At 43.0% G+C, this 19,838-nt stretch overlaps 3 protein-coding genes across 6 annotated transcripts in view; 1 reads left to right on the top strand and 2 right to left on the bottom strand.

Annotated features, from left to right (window-relative positions):
- kcnd3 (potassium voltage-gated channel, Shal-related subfamily, member 3) overlaps nucleotides 1-3,927 on the top strand; it is a 133,029-nt gene extending 129,102 nt beyond the window's left edge. For all 4 annotated transcript variants that reach the window (XM_033629561.2, XM_033629563.2, XM_033629562.2 and 1 more), the window contains one exon: nucleotides 674-3,927. In XM_033629561.2, coding sequence (XP_033485452.1) covers nucleotides 674-848 — 175 coding nt within the window. In that variant the 3' untranslated portion in view covers nucleotides 849-3,927. The remainder of the gene's footprint in view (nucleotides 1-673) is intronic.
- Nucleotides 3,193-19,413, bottom strand: ddx20 (DEAD (Asp-Glu-Ala-Asp) box polypeptide 20). Its single transcript, XM_033628048.2, has 12 exons — nucleotides 19,180-19,413; nucleotides 14,980-15,074; nucleotides 14,438-14,606; nucleotides 14,235-14,349; nucleotides 13,891-14,033; nucleotides 12,507-12,645; nucleotides 12,346-12,404; nucleotides 11,961-12,043; nucleotides 11,748-11,853; nucleotides 10,271-10,372; nucleotides 4,798-8,731; nucleotides 3,193-4,232 (listed from the first exon to the last, which is right to left on the bottom strand). Exons 1-11 carry the CDS (start codon nucleotides 19,373-19,375, stop codon nucleotides 7,560-7,562), a joined length of 2,379 nt encoding a protein of 792 aa, XP_033483939.2. The 5' UTR covers nucleotides 19,376-19,413; the 3' UTR covers nucleotides 3,193-4,232; nucleotides 4,798-7,559.
- On the bottom strand, nucleotides 4,077-6,146 carry LOC117258098 (5-hydroxytryptamine receptor 2B-like). Its single transcript, XM_078170409.1, has 3 exons — nucleotides 6,139-6,146; nucleotides 4,798-5,692; nucleotides 4,077-4,232 (listed from the first exon to the last, which is right to left on the bottom strand). Exons 1-3 carry the CDS (start codon nucleotides 6,144-6,146, stop codon nucleotides 4,077-4,079), a joined length of 1,059 nt encoding a protein of 352 aa, XP_078026535.1.
- Nucleotides 19,414-19,838: the final 425 nt, after the last annotated feature.

Here is a 19,838-nt window from a genome sequence, read left to right as displayed (position 1 = left end):
TACCGTCTCAAATATATAGACAATGTGCATGGTCACTATATTCAAGACTACAACTAGATCCCTTTTGAGATTATTTCCCAAACTGCTCCTGGTGGAAATATTGCACCAAACTCCCCTTAAGAAATGCTGCTTTACACATACTACCCACATTGTTATGATACAGAGCTGGTTGAAAAGAGGCAAAGTCTCCCTTTAAGCTTGCTTGACTGTATCTGTTTTCCAGCAGCCACAGTTTACTTTGGCCCTCTGTTGTATTTAAGTTAGTTTGCAGGAAACGGCTGACCACAGTTTCATTAGCAGCTGAAACCTGTGGAGAGCAGAGCTAGGTGTTGATTCTCAGTGGGTTTGACGCTGTAATCAACACTTTCGCAATTACACCTGAGTTTTGTTTTTTTAAGCTCCATAAAACCTGTTGTCCCATTCGCAGTAATGGTGGTTTAAGGGTTGTTTGTTAAGCGTGGAAAGGGTACACAGGATATTTTCTGGTTCAGAGCACCTCTAAGACAGTTTTCTACTCTGGGAGACAATAAAAGCAATCTTGACCTTCGACAGTAGCTTTCATTTTCTTTTGCCTCAGCCAGGACTGGTTCAGGACGTGAACTTTTAGCAAAGTGTTTTGTCATAGACGAACTACCCTACCCCTTAACTTTCTGTCCTCCCTTCCTTCCTGTAGCCGCTCCAGTCTGAACATGCGTGTAGATGAGCCAGCATCCCTGAACTGCCAGAGCAGCCAGATCACCACAGCAATCATCAGCATTCCCACGCCGCCCGTGACGACTCCCGAGGGCGATGCTCACCTGCCTGCAGGCCCCACCCACCAGAACGTTGTGAAGGTGTCCGCGCTGTGAAGACTAAAGTGCAGGCGCGTCGCAAAGAAAGACAGACAAAGACTCTTCGAGACAGACTGAGGGGACAGAGAAGCACTGGGAATGATGGAGGAGATGGCATTCAGAGTCCTAGTCTGGCCGTGGTGGAGCCTGCCCTCTGCTGGTCATGTACTGTAACGACATGGACTCCCTGTACAGACAGAGGATGGCTTTTAGATCCAGCATATTCATGTTAGTGGTTGCGAGTGTGTGCGTGGGTGAAAGAGTGAAGGAATACGTGTGGGGAGTCGTTGAAGATGAGGAGGCGTGTGAGAGTGTGCCTCCCAAGTGTCGGAGATGAGTTCCCAGAGCGAGTCATGTGTCACTGTGCACAAAGCACCTTTTATGATTTTCGCTTCAGTTTGACTCTTACCGTCTCTTTTTCTTTTTTTTAGCAGGAGATAAAAAGAAAAAGTAAGAGAACTCAAGGGGAAAGACAAGAAAACATTATCAGAACTTTTTTTCCCCCTCTGATTTAGCCCCACCCTTTTTGTTTTGTGTCATTTTGGTCCACTCACCTGTTGATAGATAAATATGCCACCATTTTTTTTCAGGTCAGATATTATTCCACTTAAAAAAATCCTTTAAAAGATTAAACATGGTAGGTGTGTCTGTGATGGCGTTACCAATGAGTTTATTTGTGAATGAGTGTATGTGACTTTTTTGCTAGATAGAGGAATTGTGACGTTTTGGATAGGAGGTATGTGCCTGTGTGTGTGCGTGTATGCGTGTGTGTGTGTGTGTGTGTGTGTGTGTGTGTGTGTGTGTGAGAATGTGTTTGTCTCAGTTGATTCAATTCTCCTGGAAGTCTATATGGCTCAGTATATGGTATATTTGACTAGCTGCCACTCTGATGGGTTCACTGTACACATTTCTGTTCGAAATTCTCAGCTACAAGCCTTTTACACGACATGTGCCTGTTGCTGGAGTAAAAAGAGATTTATTTGTTTTTATAGTTTTCTGAATCCCGCCCTGCCTTCCAGTTCTTTTCCCTTTTGGCTGCCACAGCCCGACAGACCTCAAATAACTCAATTCTCTCACAAGGAAACCAAAAAAAAAGTACATTTTGAATTCAAACCACCACTATTAAAAGCACAAGGCGTCCACTGAGAATTTCTGACACGAATCTGTCCTGAGCCTGGGTTCTTTGTGAATATTGTTAATAGAATATTTTGTAATATTTGACCATCGTTTGGCAGAACCAGTGAAGCTGTCTTCTCGTTCTCTCTCTTTCTCCCTCAGTCTGTCTTTCTCTCTTCCTCTCTCTCTCTCTCTCTCTCTCGTTGTTGTCCTGTTGTATCCCTACCTCCTGTGTGAACAACAGTATGCTTTCAGTAGTCTTTATAGCTGTCAACGTTTTTTCTTCCCCAAACTCAGCGGGCATTTTTTCAAAGTTGTTGAGTATGTGTACTCTATGTGGTTAGGAAACTTGATGTTTGTACTTTTTGTCCTCCTTGGTGTTTCAAAAGGATTTTATTTACTTTTATCTTCTGGAGAACTTAAAGCAGGGAAGTCTGTTGTAACGGTGACCACAGAGAGGACACTGGATGAGCCATCCACAGATCTCTTGTCACCAAAAAACACACGCTATTCTGTCTGTTCTCTCGACTCACAGCCCCCCCGACATGTAACATTAGCATTACTTCTCATCAGATCCCATCAACGTTGACCTTTGTAACTATGGATGATGACCTTTTAGCTCTGCTAACCTCCTCGTTGATACCTCCCTGTTGGCCTTTTTCATCTCGAATGTCATTCTGAGTCCAACAGCTACACAGGCAGTTAGGTGGACGAAACCACTGAGCAGAGAGGCTTCAGTCACAGCAGACGGAGCACTGACTTCTGCTCGGCATAGATGAAATAAAACGTTGATCAAGAGCACACGGACAGAGCTAGAGAAGCATTAATATATGAGCATACTGTCCATATAAGCCAAGAGCATATTTCAAAAGCAATACTGGAATTGGTCTAATATCATGTCTGCCCATATGTAGCTGAGGTGAAACAGTTTTTTTTTTCTGTAGAAGTAGATTATCAACTGTCAGACTAGCAGCAAAAATGTATAACGGTCTTTTTAGAAGTGTTTAATTACCTTAATATGGAGACATCTGAAAAACAGTTTTACACGCATTTGTATTAAAAAAAAACACACACATCATTATTATCATATCAGCCAATATGGGTGGAAATATATAGCATAATTGGTACCATATCAGTGCATCACAACACAAGACCCCAAGGTCCCTTAGACTCCTCTGTTGTGCTTTAGTTCCCTCTGATCCTGAGGTTAGTACCAACCCAAAAAAAAGTCTACAGAGTTGGGACAGGGTGTGTTTTACCTCTGATGTTCTTAGCAGAGACTTAGCACTATTGCTGGTAATATAGTACTGTACACAGTGACAACAGCAGCCTAGATCCAGTATTAGAGTTTAGTAAACGCAGATTTACCTGGAGTTAAAAAAAAAAGACAAGCACAGACAAGCAGAGCTTTTCCAGTGTAATTTTAAAAATGGGGTTGAAGACATTGACTTCATATTCACAGCATCAAGTCTGACATTTAGAATCTATTGAAGACTACAACAAAGGTATGACATGGGTAACGGCAGAAGTGAGGTTCCCTGTATTTTTTGTTGCTAGGACAGTGATTAAACGTGACTATACTTTATCGCTTCCCTGTTCCACGACAGGTTGTTTTGTGTCAGCCGCACTTTCAAATGACACACTTTGAATTATTATGTATGCATATCTCCGCTCAAAGTGTCAAAAGGATTGCATTTTTTATTTACAAACAACAAAAACAGAGGTCTGTGATTGTGTTTGTCTCTCTTTCTCTTTCTCTCTCTTTCTCTCTCTGTTACGTACCTTCCTTTGATTGTCTTTTTTTATGGGCTCAGTCAGTTCCTTCCTCTCACTCTTTGCTTTGCCCTCCTATGCCACCTGTCGTTGTTGAGACTACTGCTGTGCGTATCTTGTCAGGTGTTGGATATTATTTATGACCTTGTCTTGTGTCCCGACTGTGAAACGCCTGATAAAACATCTATATCTGCCACAAATACCAAAATCTGTGGGCTCTCTTCTTCACCCGCCTCTGTGTGTGTGTGTGTGTGGAAACACAAGGCAGCAGCTTGTGTGTATTTAGCTTCGTTGGTGTTTTTCAATTCCCCCAAGTGCGGTCCGTGTGACCCCAAATGTTTATAAAGTACTTAACCTTCAGACCCTCCGTTTTAGGGGACACCATGGGATGGAGGAGAGGACCTTGCTTAGCTCAGAGTGGAACTGTCTGGTAACTAAAGTAAAGATGAGGGGATCCACTGCAGCCTGCACGCAGGTCAGCACCATAGCTGATGTCTCCAGCTCCATCAGCAGCTGTGGGGAGAAACAAGACAGAGCTTAGGATAGCCCAAAATGTCTGCACAGCAGCTACAGGGCCCAAATTAATTATTATAACCATTAATAATAAATCTGTAGATTATTCTTTGTTTAATTTAATATTTCTTTTTAAATTATTGATTAATCATTTAGTATAAAATGGTAGAAAACAGTGAAAAGTCAGATACAAAGGTGATGTTTGTACTGCTTGTCCAACAGTCAAAAAGCAAAACAGATTCAGTTTGCCATTATCCATTTATTCATGATAGATTACAATTGTTCAAACTGTTAATGACTAATTGATTAATCAGCTATTACTATGATGTGTTATTGCGTTATTGCACTATGCTGTTGGGTTTAGAATATACTATAAATGTGTGCTATGCAATGCAATAGCCATGCAAAATAGTTTGTGTCTAATATTTTGTAGGATAACATCTATTAGAAACCTCATTTAATGCATGCATGTCAAATTGGATTGTACTATATTGTGCAGGGTATCTGTTTTCACATGTGTCAGCATTGAATTGACAATTGTAGTAATGCAAAAAGCTACACTCACTTTGTCCGTGTCTTGCCACGAGATGACGTTTATCAGCAAAATAACCACCATGGGCACCCAGGAGAGTGTGAACGCAATGATTATGTACCCAAAACGCTGGGCCAGCCTGCCCTCCATCCGTTTCTTGCCCCGCTCCCTGGCCCCAGGTGTCAGCAGACACACTGCCCCCACAATCTCCGGAGGTCTCCCCGGGGCGCCCCCTCTGGAGGAGCACGCAAAGGGGGCACTGGCCTCGGCCACAAGGAGCACCGTCCGGCGGGGAGGCAGCGGGCTGAGGGAGCCGGGCGGAGCTGTCCGTGGTGCTGAAGCAGGCACACTCAGCCAGCCGTACACATGTTCCGTCACGGTCGGCCTCAGCTGGACTCCCCGGCTGAACACTTTCTTCCGGTGCTGTCTTACAACTTTGAAAATGCGCACGTAGTGGATGACGATCACAGTCAGAGACAATCCCCAGACCGGGACCAGCACGTAGGGTCCGAATGGATCCGAATATTGCAGACGCTCGTCGCCATGACCCCCGAGGTGCGGACGGCAGAGCATGTAAAAAAGCGCCTTTCTGGAAAGAGTCAGAGAGATTACAGCCAAAATGAGGCCGCATGCCCAGATGGACAGGATCCAGAGACGGACCCTGGCTTTCCTCCTCTCGGTTTGGAAAGGAAACGCGATAGCTTGGAACCGCTCCACGCTAATGCTGACCAGAGTGAGCAGCTGGACACAGCTGCATAGAGCATAGGTGAACTGCTGCAGGGTGCACACGGACACCGACACCTGGCTGTCCTTCCCGTAACGCAGGAAAGAGAAGAGCAGCAGCGGTATGTCCACAGAGCACTTCAGGAGGTCACTGGCGGCCAAGCTGACCAGCAGCGCGTTATTAAAAGTCTGCAAGCTCTTGGTCCTGAAAACGACCCAGCAAACCCACAAGTTTCCGGGTAAACCCAAAACTAATGATAAAGTCAAGACTGTGCAGTTGAATATTAAAAACACAGTGTCCATGTGAGTCTCATTGTGCGCGTTTGTTTCGTTCCAGAAAGTGTGCATGTTCATAATGTCACCTCCGGTTTGTGCGTCTGCTCAAGTATGTTTGGAAAGAGACCTTTTTGGCTCATGCTGGACAAACCTGTCTCCTTGTTCCAGTCCACACGCAGTCCACAGTGCTGCGCTCAGAGTGGAGCCATTCAGCGCTGCGTAATGATTTCAATCGGTGGCATAAACGCTACAGATGGTAAAAAATTTAAAAGCAATTTATTCAGGGGTGTTTGGCTTTTGTTTTGCTCAGCACTGATTAGTTGAATGGCCGCAGGTTGATTAGCCTGTAATCAGGAGCATGTGGAGTAGTCTGACCTTGCCATGTCCTGCTGAAGAGATTACATATAGTAAACTGCAATTTTGCGCCGGGCTTCACCTCCCTCTTGATGAATGGCTTGTGATGTGAATGCTTTGTACACTCTAAAGTTCAAACATAGAGACATCACACTATATACACTCACTGGCCACTTTATTAGGTACACCTGTTTAACTGCTCATTAACAACAGTGACAACCAAGGTCTGCAGAAGACCATCTCTGAACCAACAACACGTCCAACCTTGAAGCAGATGGGCTACAGCAGCAGAAGACCACACCAGGTGCCACTCCTGTCAGCTAACAACAGGAGACTGAGGCTACAGTTCACACAGGCTCACCAAAACTGGACAATAGAAGATTGGAAAAACCTTGCCTGGTCTGATGAGTCTGGATTTCTGCTGCCACATTCAGATGGTAGGGTCAGAATTTGCTGTAAACAACATGAAAGCATGGATCCATCCTGCCTTGTATCAACGGTTCAGGCTGCTGCTGGTGGTGTAATGGTGTGGGGGATATTTTCTTGGCACACTTTGGGCCCCTTAGTACCAACTGAGCATGGTTTAAACACCACAGCCTACCTGAGTATTGTTGCTGACCGTGTCCATCCCTTTATGACCACAGTGTACCCATCTTCTGATGGCTACTTCCAGCAGGATAACGCACCATGTCACAAAGCTCAAATCATCTCAAACTGGTTTCTTGAACATGACAATGAGTTCACTGTACTCCAATGGCCTCCACAGTCACCAGATCTCAATCCAATAGAGCACCTTTGGGGTGTGGTGGAACGGGAGATTCGACAAATCTGCAGCAACTGTGTGATGTCATCATGTCAATACGGACCAAAATATCTGAGGAATGTATCCAGCACCTTGTTGAACCTATGCCACGAAGAATTAAGACAGTTTTGAAGACAAAAGGGGTCCAACCTGGAACTAGCAAGGTGTACCTAATAAAGTGGCTAGTGAGTGTATGAGAGGAGCAGTTTGGGGGATTTAGTGGCGTCTAGCAGTGAAGAATGCAGATTGCGACCAGCTGGAACTTCTTCAGTGGCCCTATCTAGAGCCAGTGTTTGTTTGTTTTGGGCTACTGTGGAAACATGGTGGTAAAACATGGACGAGGATCTGCTCTCCCTATATAGTTATCAACAGCTCATTCTGAGGTAATAAAAACCCAACAATTCTTACTTTCAGGTGATTATACACTAAAGAAAATACTTATTTGTGCCATTATATCCCCCTAAATCCTACAGACGTATAACAGAAGAGGGCTTTGAAATACATGCTCCATTCTGGTGATTTATTAGAAAAGTAATATACAGTTTAAGGTATTAATTCATTGAGAAAAAAATAAATCAGAAGTGCAAACATTTGAATTCATTTCTCGGGGGGGGGGGCATTCAGAGATTTTCCAACAGTGTCAGTGTTTAAGGAGTTCTTCCACGTAGAAAGCATTCATACGATAAGCTGCCATCCAGCTGTGGGCTATACTGTAGTAGCTCTGGTAACCTTGCTCTTGAAAAGGAGACATGGAAGCGTAGTAATCGTTCCAGGCTCTGTAGCTGGCTCTCCAGTAAGTGTCGGCACTCCACTCTTCCTCCTCTTCCTCCTCCTCCTCCTCCTCCTCCTCCTCCTCTTCTTCTTCCTCAACATCGTGTTCTCTCTTGTGCTCTCTGTTTATCTTCTCGGAAATCTCTTTGCTCCGTTTCCCAGTCTTTCCTTTCATCTTTCTAGATTCATTTCTGCCAGTCTGTGCTGAAGCCGTCTGACTGGGATGCCCACTCGATTTAACGACTGGTATGGATTCAGAGTTCTCCGGCCGAGACGGAGCTTTCCCACTTGATGCGCGGGCTGCCTGGTGATGCATTTTGGGTGCGGAAGGAGCACAAGCTTTGGATCTCGTGCTCTCCGCCTGTGGTTTGGACACGGTTGATGTTTCTCTAGCTTCAGTCTGAGGCTTAGTGATTGCTCTGTATTTATTTCCTCTAGTCTGATCTGTCTTGTCCTCCGCTTCCGATTGTGAGCCTGAAGAACTGGACGCTGACCTTGGGTGTGAAGATGTCCACCGGTTTCGTTTTAAATTCTGAGCTCCGTCATCATTAAGTATGAAAGACTCTCCTGCTCCATTCTGTTCACTGGGGCCACCGTCCTCTCCACCTCTGAACTGCCTGATGACCTCCACTGACCTTCCCAAGCCTGAAGTGATAAAACTGTGGAAGTCCCGCTCAGCTTCCTCAAAGGTCATAAACCTTGACCTGCACTTCTTGAATGAGCTGAGAGGAGGGATCTTTGGCAAAGCGTCCTGCAGCTCTTTTCGAGTGGGCACTGCCCGAGGAGGACACTGTGAGAGAGAGTCCTTTGCAGGAGATATTTCTTTGGGAATCTGTTCACCGTTTACTCCCAGTCCAGGTGCAGGACAGGTCTTCTCTGACTGCCTTTGACCAGTGCGCTCCACAGCTTGATCTGTGACGGACTTGGCACGCTTCTTCTTGTCTGTCCTGGAGGTCAGCTGGGGTAAGGGGCCTGGAGTGAGAGCCTCGGTGCAGACATCCCAGTCACAGGGTTCGTCCATCAACCCAGGCTCTATTGTGGCTGAGAGGACAGAAGACAGAATTACTTTTCCACAATCACAATGAATTAAAGGCTTTGTGTTTTCTGCATGTAACTTTTGACCTGTATTAATCGTATTCAGGATGAACAGGTTGTAATGTAACTTCTACAGTGCAGCAGTAGCTAACGTTAGCTAACAAATGGAGTCTTCGAACACCAAAAACAACCGGCACCCACTACAAATCAACACATGCTGTTTCAGTTACGTACATTTTTCAGGAGCAGCCCACCAAATACGGACCTTCATTTAGCACCCTGTAGCAACTCAAATTCAGCCAGAGCAAGACCAAGTTCCCGAGTAACTGGGTCTGGCCCCAGATCGTCCTCTCAACCACCCCAAGTAACGGCTGGATCAGCTTTGCTGCTGCCGCTGTCCACCTGCCCACCGTGACCCTGGGGCAGGCGTTTGCGCTAAGGTCTGAGCTGCCGTCCACTCTTACCCAGGGAAGCAGGGTCCTAATGGTGGGGAGTGAGGCAGCGGGTCTGTGCTAGCTAGCTAGTTCTTGTCTCATTTGTGGTCTGATAAACTGTAAATGCCTCAAATTCAGTGCCCCCTGTTTTTTGCTGGCTAACGTTAGCTACCGTTTGCTTGCTTGCTAATGTGGATGAATTGCAAGCTAGCTAACGTAGCAAATTACTGTCTTGTTACGAAGAAACCAATGCCAGATTAATGCAGCGTAGCTTAGTTACAGCAGAGCCTGTTGATAAACGGAGACAGCCCACTTTAGATTCATTGCCTGTGTCTGTCTCACATGGGTTTCCCCACTGCCCCATCCCTTTAGGAGACTAGCGGCAGTCCTGAGTCTATTCATTCCAAGGAGAAAAGTGAGCGTCAGTACAGAGTATTACCGTTTCGTTCTCCCCATAGTCGCTGAAGTGAATACTGGATTCAGTTTTCATAAACCCCAACCCCAGAAGTGTAAATCAGTTTGTACCATTGGCGCAGCTTGTAGTGGGTTATCTTCTGTTATAGAGTATCTTTAATTACAGCTAGCTGGCTACCTTAGCTTGTTTGCTAACGTTATTGCTGGCAAAATACTGTCACTATCTGAGTGTAATATTTGTTTGGTGATCTTTCCAAATTACTTCCCCAGCTATCACGATACATGATAACTACTTTATGTATGATGACAAACAATACTGATGTAGCCAACCAAAAAAAGATGTAACGGTAAACATCGCTTTCTGCTAGTCAAGAGCAACATAGTAGCGGCCAACAAGCTAACTGTGACCTGAGCTAGTGTTAGCCAGCTATTAGCTAGCTGTAAGTGCAGAGGACAGACTTTAAGCCAGGGGGTTCATAAGCCTCAGCCTCTGGGAAGAAGCTGCACTTTAGCCTCGTTGTTTGTGCTTTGAGGCTGCGCAACCATCTGCCTGAGGGGAGGGGGGTGAACAGGTCATGTGACAGGTGATGTCACTAATAACAAGGGTTTTCTGAACGTTACACACAAGACCTTTAAGAGAGGAAAAGTTACACAATCTTCATGTTACACTCTTCACAGACAAGTGGGCGGGACTTACATGGCAAAGTAGACAAATTCAGGCCGCACTTTTGAGCAATGGCCATCATCTTGTTCTCCTCCTCGCCATGGCAACAGTAGGTCACAGCCAGCCCCTGAGTGCCTACAAACAAAACGTAATCCTGATGAGAACCCATTCACATAATAGAAGGGGATAAAGGAGGGTGTGTGAGTTGTGTGTCCAGGGATGACAGGTGTACACACACACACACACACACACGGCTAAGATTGAGTTACTCTGTTTCCAAGACAACGCGCAAGTTAAGTCACTATAATTATAATTAAATGCAGATGATTAGGAACCTATTGACCTTGCTAGGTGGGGCACACTTGCTTAAACTCCAGAGACTCAAACTAATCTTCAAAATGGTGTTTAATGCAGTCAGGAAGCAAATCAAGTCTGTTTCACCTGCTACGCTGCTCTGAATTAAACAGTTTTCATACAAATAACATATCACCAAGATAGAAACTGATATCTGCGTGGGCTGAACATCAACAATGGGCTGTCTGTTGGTATTTTTAACTTGGCAATGTTAGGAAAATGCTGAACATGAAAAGATATTCTATCTTTGAAACACTCCTTCTGAATGAGAATGAACAGCCCCTTTTAGACTGACTCTTCAAGGCGGGAATTTCACGCTGTTTCTTCTGCCTCGCCATTCTTTAAGGTACAAACACAGAGTGGGGGGACAGAGTTGTCTTGCTTTTAAGGCAGCATTCGAGGTAGTAACAGAGCCAAAACGATTTCTGTTTCAGAAGGAAACAGCTAGCAGGACAGATCACGGCAGCATGGGTGTGACGTTTTGAGGATGTGCGTGCGACCCATCCGCATGAAATGTAAAAAGTAGCAGTTAGGCGCTAACTCAAAGAGGGAGAACAGCTGTCAAAAATGTCCACAAATTAGGAAAACAATGAGGTCCAGGAGCTCATTACGCTGCGAGCAGAGAACGAGATCAGCCGCCATATAACACGGACCATAAATGATTGCTATTGCCAAGTTAATGCCATTGTTTTTGTTTAGAAAGCGCTGCCAACGCATATGTTATGTGATGCTAGAGATCGACACTGTTGTGTTACACGTCACGCCCTTAATGCGTCATCTGAAGTCACACACTGGAGCAGTATGATGTTGCCATTTGTTTCTATGTAAAAATGCAAAGCCAGCACAAAGAAGGGACTTTGTTGCAGTCTCACAGCACGATATGTGTAAAAAGGGCTAGTATACGCAGCATAACATAACATTTTCTCCTTAAACTGTGAGCTAAAATAACATTTAAGCCACTTTAGAGTGGGGTTTGAGTCAAGTCAATGTGCATAACGTGGAATAACAATGATGCTTCTCAGCCTCTCCCCCTGCCCAATGCCATCAACTATCTTAAGTGGTCTCACAAAACATGTAAATGCAGACTGGCATACAAAACTAGTTGTTCATTCTAATAGCTTGTGTCTGCGATAACAAAACAGTACTGGAGACTAACCAAAGCGGCCAGCCCGTCCAATTCGATGCATATACGTCTCCCAGTCCTGTGGCACATCTAGGTTTATCACCAAGTTTACTTTGTCTGCATCTATACCTCTGGAAGTCTGACACAGAGAAAACAACCAGGGTTAAAGAACAGAAGCTGATCTTAAAACCTTGTATAACACTTGTAAAACATGTGTGACATGGAGAAACAGCATGTGTGTCTCACCAGATCAGTAGAGATGAGCACCCTGCACTGGTACTGCTTCAGTTTTGACATGGCCTCCAGTCTCTGGTCCTGACTCAGACCACCTGTGCACATCATCACACACAGTCACATGGTCAAAAGTAATAAATAATAATGATGACAGAGGTTGTCTGGCCAATAGTAAAAAAACAAAACAAAGTACCCAATTTACAATCACACAAAAGACAGTAATCAAATGTTCTATTTTTTTTTTTTTTTTTTACTTTTTCTTACTTTTCTTTACTTTTTCACTTAAACAACTATTCAGTTATCAAAATGTCCATCAATACATTTACTGTCGACTGATTTGTCATTTCATTACTTCGCTCCATACAGAAATCACTGCTTTCCCAAAAGGCCCTCTCACCTGAGATACAAACAGCAGGTAAGCCTTTGGAGGACAGGATGTCTGCCAGGTGTTGAGCTCTGTGGGAGACACCACACCATTTCTCAGAGACAAATAATTCATTTTTTTAGACACAATGAATGAGATATATATTTTCAAGACAAGGGAAAACCATGTGTTACCTCGTGTGTAGATTGGAGAACACCAGGGCCTGGTTGAATGGGATTTTACTGAAAAGCTCCAGCAAGTGCTGCACCTTCTCCTCGAAAACCTTGTGAGGTAACGGATGGGACTGCACCAGCTTGTAATACTGTTTCAGACCTGGCAGGGGGCACAAGAGGACAACACAGACAGGAGAACATCAATCCAAGACACAAAAGCGCAACACCTTTGTTTTTGTTTTTTTAGGGGGCAAGGAAATCATCCAGAATGCTGTTGGTGGGATGTGTTCACAGTTATTGTATCCGTCAGTACCAAGGCTTGTTTTCTCAAACTCACAACAAGCTATTCCACTCGAACAAAAAGCCACTTCCAAACACGAGCCCCAAATTTGATTCTGTCAAAGCGATGAGTGTTTTCAGAACAGGCCTTATGTTATTCTTTGTACTGTGTCCATCACCTCACACCCTCAAGAGGAAACACTATTTTCTGACAGGAAACAATCCCTTGAAACATGTCACATTATTATTATACCGACAATGTTGTCTTATTACAAGGAGCCTCTGTTAGCCAGGTCAGCAGTCGATTGCTGACACTTAACGGTTTAAATATATCCTCCTGAGACCCAAGCTTTTGTTTGGTATGCTTTTTTAGTTTCTCCTAGCTATTTGGGATCAGTAGGACCAGATAAGTATAAAAACCTGAACATTGTTGACAATATTAATCCTAATGTCCTCAAACGAGACAATAATGAAGTCTTAATGTCTTCAAATGAGTCCAGGATCAGCTGCAGACTGAATTCGCAGAGATGGCTGCCCTCTTTTTCATGGATTAGTGTATTGTGCTCTTACTACTATTAGATGGCACAAATAAGTGTCCACGAACAAGGACAACAGGTTTAAGTTAAGCAGAATTAAGTATAAGGTTAAGTAAACCCTAAATGTGATGTCCACAGGGAGACACAGGGTCACAGGGTTTGAGTTATTTTTTTAAGAGAAAAAACTGTTAAAAATGTCAGTATTTTTTGGGTTTCTTTATCCCTCTATGACAGTAAACTGATTATATTTGGGTTGTGGACAAAACAAAACTTTTGGGAAAGTCAAGATTGTTTCATACCTGGTTAAAAACTCTTGTAGTTGCATTAAGGGAGCAATCACACCGAGATGAAACGCTAGAAATGCGACACCAGTAAAACCATTGTTTTCCTATGATACGGCGCGTCTGACCGGCGTTGACGCTCGTAGACGCTGAAAAGTTAAAATATTTTTTGAGTGTCAGACGCCAGTAGCTAGCATGCATTGAATAAGCGCTTCCATCGTTTCAAGCGTCTTTGAAGCGTCCGCATCTCTTTACTTGATTTACTTTTCCTCTGCTATCTAGGGGTAAAAATGGTAACCAGGGTCTTACCTTTGAGGCCCATGTCACTGGGATTGAGTCTGACAAAAGTGGGCTCTCTCATGTAACGGGTAAGGTGCTGAGCAAGGGATTCTGGGTAGGTAGCAGAGAGCGCGAGCATCTGTTTGTTCACAGGCAGAGAGGAAAAGATCCAGCTGAGGAGACAAGCGGAGGTGATGGGTGAATTTCAGCGTGTGCATTTATGTAAATGAGCATGCAGGTTATGATATTTCATTTACACAGAGTTGCTGTGAAGGGCTCCAGTCTAAGTACTCTGGTTGAGTAACATCACCACCCTGCCACTGTATCGTATCATTAAATAGGAGTATGATTATAGAGGTTTCTGCCCGTCTTACTTGATCTGTTCCTGGAAGCTGCCCTCCTCCAGCAGCTTGTCGGCCTCATCCAAAACAAACAGCCTGATGCTAGTGGTGGATAACATGCCCAGCTCGATAAGCTGCTTGATACGACCTGCATGCATTAACCAGGAGCACGGTTACAAAACACAAATTACATAAACAGGTAATGCCTCTCTATAAATCGTCCACTGGCTTCTCACCGGGTGAGCCCACGGCTACGTGGCACTTCTTCAGATGGGTTTTGTCCTGACTCACCGGCCGGCCCCCGATGAAGACATGGCACTCGAGGCCCTCCATGGCACAGCCTATGGCCATCACCACTGAGTGGATCTGCACCGCTATCTCACGTGTTGGAGCCAGGACGAGAACCTGCGCGAGGAAGAAAGGGCGGTTTGTAGAGAGAGTAAAATGTCAACAACCACTTGCATTTGATTGGGGGCAGATTAACAGATAGGGTGGTTCCCAGTGTCAGTAAGACCCTGCAGCTAATATGATTGCACTAGAGTGCAGCCAGTTTATCAACAAGACTAGCTGTTCCTCTGCTTCATCAATAATTGCCCTCTTTCATTTACACTTTTGAAACTAGGTAGCTTACACTCATCAGATTAAGACCCTCACTATCAAAGTAATGACTTCTCATGACCATCTGTTGTTGGCCAAATTAAGCAGTGGCAAATTGGGAAAGATACATTTCTCCATATCCTACTAATCATTTCAACTCGACTGGAGTGACTCCACTCACCTGAGTTGCCGGGTTCTCCAGGACCAGAGAGTCCAGGGCGATGGTGCAGAACACGCACGTCTTCCCCGTGCCAGACTTGGCCTGTACAATCAAATCTGAAACAACACACACATTGTTCAGACAATTTAGGGCCGCACAATTAGTCTGAATAATCACCATCACGTCAATGCTTCACCATCCAGAGTGCCCAATCTGCCGAATCAAATCAAGTGCCTCCTTTCCACAATTAAGATGTCTGACCAATCAGCCGAGTTTACTTCAAGAACACTGTGATCAGCCGCTCTCCGCTTCACAGCTGCAGTCGAGAGCTTTTTTCACAACACAGGAAAACTACAAGTGGAAACTAACCGCACATCATTTGTAAGGACAAGTGATTGTATTAAGTTGTTTGTTGTGGGAGTAAGCATCTTTCCATTTTATTCCTAAAGAATCAAGGAGAATAACTGTCATCACGATAACGGTGGCAGGCAGTGCTGCTTTAATTCTTTATCTGCTGGATCTGAAATGTCAGCCAATGTTTTCACTGAACCTTTTCTCTACTGAAAAATAGTCTCAATGAAAAACAGTACCAGGGATGCTTTTTCAAAAACCGTACTGTATGTTGCTGTTAAATTTTTTCTTAACTAAACTCCATTAACCTCTACTAGTCCATACCCACTGAGTGCACAGTTGCCCACGTACAGTTTCACATGGTGTGTGTTTGGGATACAGGTCATAGGAAATTGCAGATTAAATAGTCAACTGAACCCATTAAGAAGAGCAATGAGTTTTTGTGAACTTGATAGTACGATTGCTTTATTGAAAGTACAGTAGTACCATTGCCAATAGTGGGATAGTTAGTGGGCTAAAACTGTACATTAGTAGTTAAGGCAGTACATTGAAAGGCAGATAGTTAAAGTCATTGCCTTAAAGAAGCTCAGTTTTAGTAAGTTTTCCAACTTTTGCCAAGAGGGAACTTTAGATATTGGTCCCTAGATTATGTTCACTGAGTTTCATGCAGATCGCTCAAACTTCCTGGGAAGAGCTCGATTTTAAGTGTTTTTCAAAAGTTTTAAAATCGCGGAAAATCTATATAACCGGAAGTTATGGGTTCTTGAGGCAAATTTGTTCCTCATGAGGAGAGGCATCTCCGTGCAAAGTTTCATGTCTCTACGACATACGGGGCATGAGATATGCCCATTCAAAGTTTGCAATTTCAATCTGTTGCTGTAGCGCCTCCCAATGGCCAATTGATGTAATATTGCTTCATTCGAATCCTCCCATGACCCTCTACCACTGTGCCAAATTTCACATGGATTGACCAAGTCAGTGAGGAGAAAAACGTGGAACAGACACATAGACACACCCACAGACACACACAGAGTTTTCGTCACTAGTAAGATAAGATAGTATTGGGCTGTTATTTGTCAAACCGATTCTTTAATATTAGATGAATATTTTCATAACTGTCTACACTGGACAGATGGGCATGGTAAGTCTTGGAAAGTGTAGCTAAATTTACAAATTTACTTTAACACTAATGGAGAAGATCATGCTCTTAATGCTGGATGCGAGAAAAGACTGTAAGCACAGGAAGTCATATGTGAAATTCACTTTCAATATCAAAAGGGAACATTTTGGGGGGGGGGGGGGGGGGGGTTCCCCCACTATTTATGTCCAACAACAGTACATATCAGCCATACCACTGCAAGCCCTCTGGCAATAGGCCTATTTCATTTACTACCATATATCTTCAAGAAAAGCAGCAACTCCACACAGTTAATAAGCTGTAACCAGAGAGTATTATATTATTAAAAAATGGTTGCTGGTTGAATTTGTCGATCGACCTATTTATTAATTGTTTAAATGTTTCCGATCTATGAAACGTGTGCAAGTTTTCCTGAGGCACAACATGATGTCATCAAATTTGAACAATCAGTCAAAAAACAGAAAATTATTATTGTAAAACTATTTTGACAACATAATTCATTGTTTCAGTCATTTTCAAGCAAAAACACCACAGAACATTCTCAGATTTCAGGTTTTCAAATGTGAGGATTTTTATGATTTTCTTTGTAATATGAGAGTAAATTGAGTCTTTGGATGTTTGACTGTTGATCAGATTAAAACAAGACATTTAAAAATTATAATTTATTATTATGGTAAAAAAAAGACAACTCAATTTCTATAAACAGCAGATTAATCAATTAAAAAGGCAATATTAAATTGGATGGAACCCTACTAGAACCAGGGATTTTATTTTTCTGTATTTCTGCTTTAACAAGAAAACTGCACAATTAGGTGATTAATCAATTTATCATTCAACAGAAATTTAATCTGAAATTATTTTGATAGTCAAATAATCATTTTAGTCATTATCCAAGCAAAAAGGCCATATAATACCTGATCAGAGCCTCTCACATATGAGGATTTGATGCTGTTCTTTGACATGCATGACAGTAAATGTAATGTCTTTGGGTGTTGGATTGTTGGCCACACTAACATATAAGAAGATGTCACTTTGGGCTGGGGCAAATCATAAAAATATCAATATAAAATGTCAGCATTTTCTGACATTTTATAGACAAAACAATTAATTACAAAATAATAGTCACATCGGTCATGAATGAAAATAGATGTTAGCAGCAGCCCTGTGTCGAATTTCTTGTTTTGTCAGACAAACAGTCCAAAAGTAAAAGTTATTCAGTCTATTGTCAAATAATATTTATCTTATTTGTTTTTATTTGATAGGGATGATGCAATTTAACATAGTGCCAATACAGAGTGTGGGACTGATGTGTTGCACAGAAAGTTTGTAGCTATTGCTAATTTTCAGCTCTTGTCCCTAGTTGGGCTTTTACATGTAGACCTAAAGTGTTATTATTACGGTACATCATACAACCACAATACACTATAAACATGGAAGGCACAATAAAAGCACACATACCACCATACACCAATACTCTTACAGTAATACCCCTTTAAGCTTTGAGTGCATTAATTAAGAGTGGGTGCAGCACTTGACCTTTGTTGTGAAGGATTTTAAGTCTGTAATCAGTTTGATTTCAGTTGGTAATTTGCGATGTGTAATTTTACCATTGCCATTCACGCTGCTCCTTGTTACTCTATGACGGTTTTGTCTTTGAATAAATCTGGAAAGAGGCTCTGGAGCCAGACTGTTAATGAAGTTAATGAAGCTGTCAAAGCTGAAAAGATTGTATCGCTCTAATATGCAACAGTGATGTCACTGGTCAGGCTTTTTGTCCATTATTCTCAGTGCCTGATTGTATAAAGATGTAAGGTGTCTGATTGAATATATCATTATGCAATATGAAAACAGAGAGAAATAGCTACATTTTCCCTGTAATTTCTGCTAAAAAAGGCATTATGCTTGATCATCTCACAACTATTCAATTATTTAACATTTTTAAAAGGATAAATGCCACAAATTCTCCACACCCAGCCTCCAAATTGCAGAAACAGAATTAAAAAAGAGCAGTGCGGCCTCGGACTTCGCTACTGTCTTTATCAATTTTGCCGCTGGTTTTCAATATCATTCTCTAGTTGGGCCACCTGGAGGGTTGCCTCTGGGCCAGATGTGGTCCGCAGTTCGCCAATTGATTAGATCTGCTCTAAATTAATTATCAAAACAGCTGCCAATTATTCTGTTGATTGACTTATCGATTGATCAGCCAATCTCAGCTCTTAACTGAACCATCCCAAGCCTGCACTGTCAGTCATCCCATTATCAGTATGATATTAAGTTAGTGTTATTACTACTTTAAAATGATTCAGCAGTGGAGAAAAGGACCAATAGGTGCTGTACCGTCAGGGTACCTGAAAAAACCTGCAGGTGCTCTACTTATAATAGGGGTGCACACTGGTGGATTAAATGTAAATACACAAAGATGTGGTTATTTATGGTGGAGGGAGGGTCGTGTATTTAATCCCAGTAACAGAGGGAAGCTCAAGAAGAAGAAAAGAGGCAACGTCACGACCCAGCCAGTCCCCCTACCTTGATAATTTAAGTACAGTCCCTAAGTGTTTGATGACTGTTAGTACTGCGGTGCAATGAAACCCGGAACTAAACTTGAACTCCAGTTAGTCTGCAGCACAAATGACAGATTCAAATGACAGATCCAGTCACTGAGTCAGACCAGTTTCTGCTGTTAAATACACATTCATAAACTGTGACACACACGTGAAGCTCTATGAACCCACCGAGTCCGCAGCGGCCCAGCGGGATCGCCTTGAGCTGGATCGGGGACGGTTTCTGGAAGCCCGAGGAGGAGAGTCCGTCCAGCACGGCCTGAGACAGCAGCAGGGAGCTGAAGTCGATTCCCTCCGACAGAAGCACATCGTCGGTCCGTTTTCGCGTTTCTATGTCGTGGGCTGCTTTCCTCACGGAGGCAGCCATGTTGACTGGGTTTGTTTACCACCGGAAATCAAACTCAGCCGCTTTAATGCGCGCTGGAGCTGCAGCTGCGGTCGGTAGCGCCCTCTGGTGGCCGGGAGGAGAACTGATCTGTCCGTGTAAAGTCACAGTGTCTCTTTTCTCTCTGCTAGACTATAGGGGAAAAAACTTGTAAACATTATGTCAAACAAAGGATGAAGTAAAATTTGTGGACTGTAGAGGTGCACCTTGTTTTTCTTGATAAACTTTATTAACAATTAATCATTGAGCAACTTGATGTAATTTCTTTCAGAAACATGGGAAAAAACGCAAGGTAAGAAATGTCCCACAAATTGCAAAAATAATAATAATAATAATAATAATAATAATAATAATAATAATAATAATGATAATAATAAATAAATAAATATTAGGGTTTTTTTTTAAATTTTTTATTATTTAAAAAAAATAGGGAAAAGAGAAAAAA

This window comes from Epinephelus lanceolatus, chromosome 8, assembly GCF_041903045.1.
Source record: "Epinephelus lanceolatus isolate andai-2023 chromosome 8, ASM4190304v1, whole genome shotgun sequence".
Taxonomy (NCBI): domain Eukaryota; kingdom Metazoa; phylum Chordata; class Actinopteri; order Perciformes; family Serranidae; genus Epinephelus; species Epinephelus lanceolatus.
This window is presented reverse-complemented; position numbering and strand designations above follow the sequence as displayed.